At 39.4% G+C, this 7,108-nt stretch overlaps 1 protein-coding gene across 4 annotated transcripts in view; it reads left to right on the forward strand.

The window, feature by feature from the left end:
* VTI1A (vesicle transport through interaction with t-SNAREs 1A) overlaps positions 1-6,095 on the forward strand; it is a 242,338-nt gene extending 236,243 nt beyond the window's left edge. For all 4 annotated transcript variants that reach the window (XM_081006458.1, XM_081006456.1, XM_081006459.1 and 1 more), the window contains one exon: positions 2,931-6,095. Coding sequence is in view for 2 of the 4 variants with exons in the window: in XM_081006456.1 (XP_080862582.1) it covers positions 2,931-3,024 (94 nt within the window). In the remaining 2 variants the exon portion in view is untranslated. The remainder of the gene's footprint in view (positions 1-2,930) is intronic.
* The last annotated feature ends 1,013 nt before the right edge of the window (positions 6,096-7,108 follow it).

Below are 7,108 nucleotides of genomic sequence, written 5' to 3' on the forward strand. Positions count from 1 at the left end.
TCCAAGTTCTTTATGTACCATTCCATCCTGTCACCCTTCAAAGTGGAGCTCTGCTGCTTCAGAAACTCATTCTGAAGTTTTCCTTGCTCTGCTTCCCTGCTTGAAACGCTACAGACTCAACGTAACTTTTGCCGAGATTTAAAGAGCATGTTTATTTTAGGGTTTAATATGAAACAGGGTAATAATTCTGCAGAGGAGCATGTTGATAACATCCTTCCTATTTCATGATTAATTTGTTCTGTTCAATATTGTATTCTTTTGCTGCAGTGGGCAAGCTAATTCAGATTCCTAGAAGTTGAACTTTGATATGCATATCCTACATTCGTACTTTAATGGAACATTTAATTAGCAGATACAGGTGGGGGTCTGTACTGCTTCTTCTTTTCCTGATGAGGATTTTAGAGACGAGTTTGCAGATTAAGTAATCTTCCAATCAAGTGTGCAGCCAGAGAATTAGAAATGAAACATTTGGAGGACTCCTTTTATTTATTCTTTTTTTCTCACTGTAATTTGGGTGTGATGAGACACTAACTAGGTCAGATATGAGGCGATGGCTTAACGATTCAGTGTGTTAGATGTATGCATTTGCCTAACTATGTGTTCGACTAAGCAAGTTCCATCCACAGTTAATCCTTTGTAAATTAGCATCATGGATGCCTTGGGGCCTTCATCCCACAAATAAAATGGTTGTCAGCACAGTCATATTAGAGGAATATTACTGTATGTTACTTAAGGCTGAATTTTTAAAGAGTTTTCATGCTTTTTAATCTGTTTCTCTGCTGAATTTCAATTTTCCTGAGTTTCTTTTCAGGATCAGTGAGGGTGACTGAGTAAATATGCACTCTGCTTTTCATGCATTCATTTGGGCAAACAGTTTGCTATCAGGTGTTGTTTTGCTAGAAAATGCCCCAAAAGAAGAGGGAAAGAAAGAAAGAGAGAGTGGTTGAAAGTTCAGGTGTTAATCTGCACTGCAAACTAATAAGAAGCAGAAGCCTCTTTAATTAGCTTTAGTTTGTTAGACCATTAAACATTTTTCCTCTCCAAGAGAGACAGAGTAGTCCGCTCCCTTTGGCAGAGTAAATATTGCCTGTTAAGTTTGAATTAGCTGTCATCGTGGGAGAATTAATGCTGCGCTTTATCCTTTCTAGTGAGGAAGGGAAAAATAAACGAGACAGATCTTAGTTCAGCTTTAAGTGATAAATGAGGACAAAGCAGGCCATTCATCTCCTGCTAGCAAAGTGGACACAAGCACTAAAGCAGTTTTGCGGAAGACGTGTCAGCAAATGTGATCATTTTGTAACCTGTCAGGAGGATAGAGAGCTAGTCCTTTTAAAGTGTCACAGGGGAGTGTGTTTGTCTGATGTGACAGTTTTCATCCATCCATTTACTTTTCTTTTTTTTAAAGGTGAATGTTGTAGCAGTGGCTGGCATTGTGAAAAAGGAGGGAGGGATCTGAAGTTGGTTCAAAACTGCATCCTTCTGCACTTACACTTGCCTATGCAACCAGACACATCTAGTATGATATTACTTATTTAACCAGGAAATTCTCATATGTACAAAGATGCCTGTTTGTAATGTATGGCAAACAAACATCCCACCTTACTATGAGCTCAGCCTATTGTTTTTCCTTCCACCATCCATTGTTTCTTTGTTTGAATAGTGTTTATGGTTTTATTTTCCATCTTTTTACAAACAAGATTGAAATTTCAGTTGGTTTTTTGGGGGGTGGCGTTGTTGTTGTTTTTTGGTGGAGAGGGGACTGTCAATCTGATTTTAACGATGCTATACTGCAAATATGTTCCTGCCATGTAAAGGTCAATATTCCGCAAGAGCCCAGATAAATACTTCCCTGGAATGAAGCTCAGGCCTTTTCTTAAAAATAAAAATAAAAATACTCATTTTTAATAGTTCTGTACAGATGGGTGTCATTCAGACTCTGACGACTGATAGTTTGTATGCTGATGAAACAAGAGGTTCATTCTCACAAGTGGTGTGTTACCATTACTCATTTCTATTTGTTCAGTACACAGGAATGTAGCATTTGCCTGATTACCATAAGTGAATCTATGCAAGTGAGGCAAAGAAAGGTTTTAGAACATAAGAGTCATAGTTTGACATGTCCTTCTATGTAGCATCCTTTTTCTTCATCACTATCTTTTATACTTCTCCCTTGGTATTTGGTTCAAGTAAGTACCTTGCCAACAAGTTCCCTACCCTTGAAATATTTTACTTTAATGCACAAATTAGCGACTGCTTTCTGTCTGGAATTAAGAAACCAAAATAAAATTATTTGAAAACCTCCATAATGGCTTGCTTGGGTTGCTGTGGGTTGTATCCACTTAAATATGCGATGAAAATGAAATCCATTCATTCCAGGGAGTCTACTCTGAGTATGACTTAGTTGGATAAAACTTTATGTGGCAAGCTCCTTTCCAGTATGAATTGCCATCAGGCTTGTTTTAAATGTTCCGTTTAGCAGGTTTTAGACATTTAGTTAAATTATAAAATAAAAACAAACATTCAGATATTAATTTAATGTACACGTAAATGTTAGAAGGCCCAGCCCCTTAACAAATGCTTTCAACTACAGGAAGTGAGGGACAAACTAAACATTACATCATTTCATGTGTTCAGCCATTGCGTAGCTTTTTTAAAAAAGCAGATATGGACATCTCAAATTTGAACTGTGAGAGGGTTAAAGCTTCCCCCATACTTACCTTAAAAAAAACAGTCACACAATGCTAAAGTCACATCTAGTTTGGCTCTCAGTGACACAAATAACAATCAAGATCAGTACAGACAATAGTTTTAGAATCTAGATAGCTGTATTCCATGGGTTACTCACATGGAAAAGAAAAGTTAGGTGCTTTACATTGCGCTTTTATTGTCTTATTCTCTTTCACCACTTTCTTTTCTTTTTATTCCCTTAGGATCATTCAAAACCGGATTTTGTTAGTTATCTTGGGGATCATCGTCATCTTTGCAGTCCTGATGATTATTTATTTTTCTGTCAGGAGACACTGATATCTTTGTTCTTCACTGACCAGCAACAAACTGCTTCAGAGTAATTAAGACAAAGTGGTCACATGAATCATTCTCTTGCACTGAAATGGTTCTCCCTCTCAAAGCCTGCGGTTCAACTCTGGTGCAAGTAGCATAAGCATATTTTGTCTTACTGGCTGCATGTGCATTTGATATTTTTCTTTGTTTTATGTCATAGTATGACTGTTCCGGTTTTCCTATATTAGCATATGCAATGAACATATTGTTAGTATACAAGACCACATGTGTAAGCAACTTATTAAATTCCATGCCAGATTTTTAATGCTGACACTTGCAAGCATTTAAACACTCGACTTGGCTTGAGTTGGTATTAGATCTCTGGCAAGAAATTCCCTCTTAGGATCTTGGAATAGGAGCAAACAGAATTTAAAAAAAAAACATAGTGTGACATACTCAGGCTTGAATAACAATCACAAATGTAACCCAGCAAAGCCAGAGGAATCATTGCTTCTAATAAACATATTGTCTTTTTGACAGGATGGCTTAATGTCCACTGTGAACCTAGTATTCAAATGTGATAGTTTTTCTTATCTCTTTCAAACTTTATTTACAGACCATGTATATATAGTCATCTCCACCAAGTCCTGGATTGTCAGATGAATTTATTTTGCAGTGTTGCCCTATGACTGTGTTGTTGTCATGCTGATAATGTTGTTTTCCAATATTGTGCTTTTAATGAAGGCAGATTCCAAAGCAAGAAAAGACTGGCTAGCAGTTACATAGAGATCCTTTCTGAGTCACTTCTCAGTTTTCTGGATTTAGATTCAACACAATAATGAGATTTAAAATCTGAAGTATCATGCAAGAATAAATATGGTGAGATTGTGTGCAAGTAATATTTTGAATGAATTCTGTGTGTAAGAAATATGTAGAATGAATTCAATACATACTTCCATTTCATTTAAACAAATATGGACTTAGCTGAAATGCTCAAACAGGAGTATATCTACTCACATAGGGGTGGCGAGAAAACAGCCTTTTTCTGTATGTCCAAGAGAAGGATGATGCACTTCAGTTTGACATTGTTTCAGCAGTTATTGCTTGTGCTCTCCCTTCTCTGGCCCAGTTTACCACACATTAATAATAATAATAGTAATAGTAATATATTTAGACACCATGAATCAACTTCTTGTCATCCCTCCTACCGTCTTCCTTATACCCTTTGTGCAGCAAATAGAGGTTGATGGCATAGTAAACAGGCTGTAGAAAGTTATACCCTGGGATTTTGGTCCCCTGGGATGTGTAGTAAGACGATTACTTGAAAACACGTATTTCTTTCAATTCCCACATTCCTGTGTCATTACGTGAAAGGTTTTTATGTAATGTAATTTATGACGCAGTCCTCCATGATGAGTAGACACGTGTCCATACTGGACGCAATTGGAATTGTCTCCACCTATTTGGCAAAATAATATGGGCCCCAAATTGGATCCAGTGTATGTTTGACCCTTATTGTGGGAGCCCAACACAAACACTTTCCCACCACTGTCCCTTTCTACCTGCACATGTAGACTGAGGCAGGACTTAAAGTGGGCTCTGCAGTCAGTGGCAGACTTTGGGCTCCCAAATTTCATGGGTGCCCTGTGTGACGCTAAAATTTGGTGCCGCCCTGCCTCTCAGGTTCCATTCTGCAGTTGTGGTACCTCCTGCAGAGTGGCGCCCAGTGCTGCTGCACTCGTCCTGTCACCCTGAAACTGCCTCTGCTGCAATAGAACATCCCTTAGGCCCTAACTCCTGTACTGCAGCATCCAGAGTTAACAGGAATTATGGTTCCCAACGTCCAGTGCTATTTTTCTAGAAGAAGAGGTGCTGGAGCTCACCATGAATTTCTCCCTTGTCTTAGAATGGCAATGGTGCCCACCTGAGAGGTGCCGGAGCTGAGCTCTGGCTGCGGGGGGGGGGGGGCGGACCCTGCCAACATCCCTGAACGTTGAGAAACTTGTAAATTACATTTCCCATAGTTCCTATAATCCCTTAAAAACTACCCATGTGCTTGCAGAATCTCCTAGGACCATACTGCAGCACACTGTGAGCTATCTCTGCACCATTGCATCTAGGTAAAGAAAGGAAAGGTTGGGGAGACGAGGAAGGCTGGACTTCGGTTGTGGAGCTAATCCTGGACTTGGAGGTGTCTGGGTATATTCTTAAATGCATCTGGAGGTAGCCCAGCAAAACTGATGTCCATGCCATTCCATTTTCTGGTATTCCCTTTCACTAGACAGATAACTAAATGCTTGCTGCTTAGAAACCACAGCATAGCCACTTTTAGCTGTAAAAACATTGTGTCTAACCGGCTCTTTCTATTACCTGTGTAGGCAAAAGGAGGAGGATGCAGTTGCTTAATAATAACAATTATTACAAATTTATCATCCATTCGCCCAGAGATGAGAGCAAAAGATTTTCATAAGACCTTTTGAAGTGCATTAATTGGAGTCACTTGCACAAATTATGAAACCAGAAATTCTGAACCCTTAGGGAACAGACTAAACCATAAAATAGTTGAGGGACACAGGCAATCTCTTGAAGATTGTAAGAATTTTGTAGCTTTATCCTGCCTGGTATTCTAAGGAACACTGAATCTTTATTGACTTCCATGGTATCCCTGTTCAAACACCCAGGGATGGAATTTGGCCCTAAACCTGTTTACTGTCCAGACACAAAGAACTGCATGCAATCCAAGTTGATGTAGCCGACTCAAATCAGACCTGTATAGTGTAGTAAAGAAATTCATGATGAGGAGATTCACAAGAGAAATGCTGTTTATTGAAAAAGGTTAGGGCATGCATGTCTTCAGATAAATCATTTAAGTTGTGTAAACAGAACTATAGCCTTGACCATCTTAATAATACGGAGAGACTGAGTTCATGGGATCTGGGCAAATGGGGATGAGGGAGAAGCCTGCAAGTGTTAAAAGTATGTATCAAAGCAGGTCAGAAGATGTGCATTTTCATAAATACTTTGTTTCTTCTAACAACTACTGTAAATATAAACCTCAAAGGAAAAATTAATTAAATTCTGTTAGTTTACTGGTTCTTTGTTGTTGTTTTTCATTTATTTGCCGTTAATGCCAGTGGTAAAAATCTGCATAATGCCGACTTGCCTTCTGTTCCAGCCTCCCTAGCCACCATAATACTAAGATTCTCTTCCCCAATATTCCAAAAATCCAACTATAAAATACAATGTCTCACCTCAGCAAGCCCCGCTGAAAGATGCCAAATGAACCACTGTATGCCTTAATTCTAAAATTCACAATGATTTCCATATCACATTCTTTCCTACACTGCAGTTTCTTCTTTCTGGCTACATAAAAGGGGTCTGTCACAATGACATCCACATACTTTGATGATCTGATGATCCAGCGTGTAGCTTCATAGGGCTGCTGTATTTTGCATATGCTTTAGAATACTTAGTCGATGCTCTGTCCTTTTCCTGAAGTTCTTACAAACAGCAACCCCAGGAACAGTTCTGAAGAATACGTAGGGTTTCTACCAGGCTTGTAACATGACCAAGTATGTATGCAGGCAGTGGTTCACACAATCTGGTTTATAGATGATGGACTGGTGTATACATGGGTATCTATTTTCCCACCGTAGCGTCCATTTAGAAATTCTCACTGCCATCAGGGTGTCTTCATATGCATGACCTATCTCTAGCTGCCAGAGGCGAGCCTAGTGGCCACATATATAGTCATGAAGGGACCTGCTCCTAGGTTGCCTTCTATGGACTTACTAGTAGATAGCAGATAGTTTGTCTAGACACTGAATTCAGCCGCTTTGACATGTAATAACCATAGGGACCATACTGCGGCAGGAAAAGAACTCCAATGTTCAGAATAAGCCTCAGTTTAGTTGACTTGTGGTCCTGAGATGACCACGTGGTGGCTATGGTAGTTTTCCATTTGTTGACATGGAATGCTGCTCATTCCCCCACCCACCCCAAAGGAGTTCTTAGTCTTAGCGTGAGGCTTACACCAGCCAAATCAACAGTGCAGTACCCGAACAATTAGATGCCTACAGGTAGGCGAATTACCCCTGCCATCCCCATC

This window comes from Podarcis pityusensis, assembly GCF_964106645.2.
Source record: "Podarcis pityusensis genome assembly, chromosome: 5".
Classification (NCBI taxonomy): Eukaryota; Metazoa; Chordata; class Lepidosauria; order Squamata; family Lacertidae; genus Podarcis; species Podarcis pityusensis.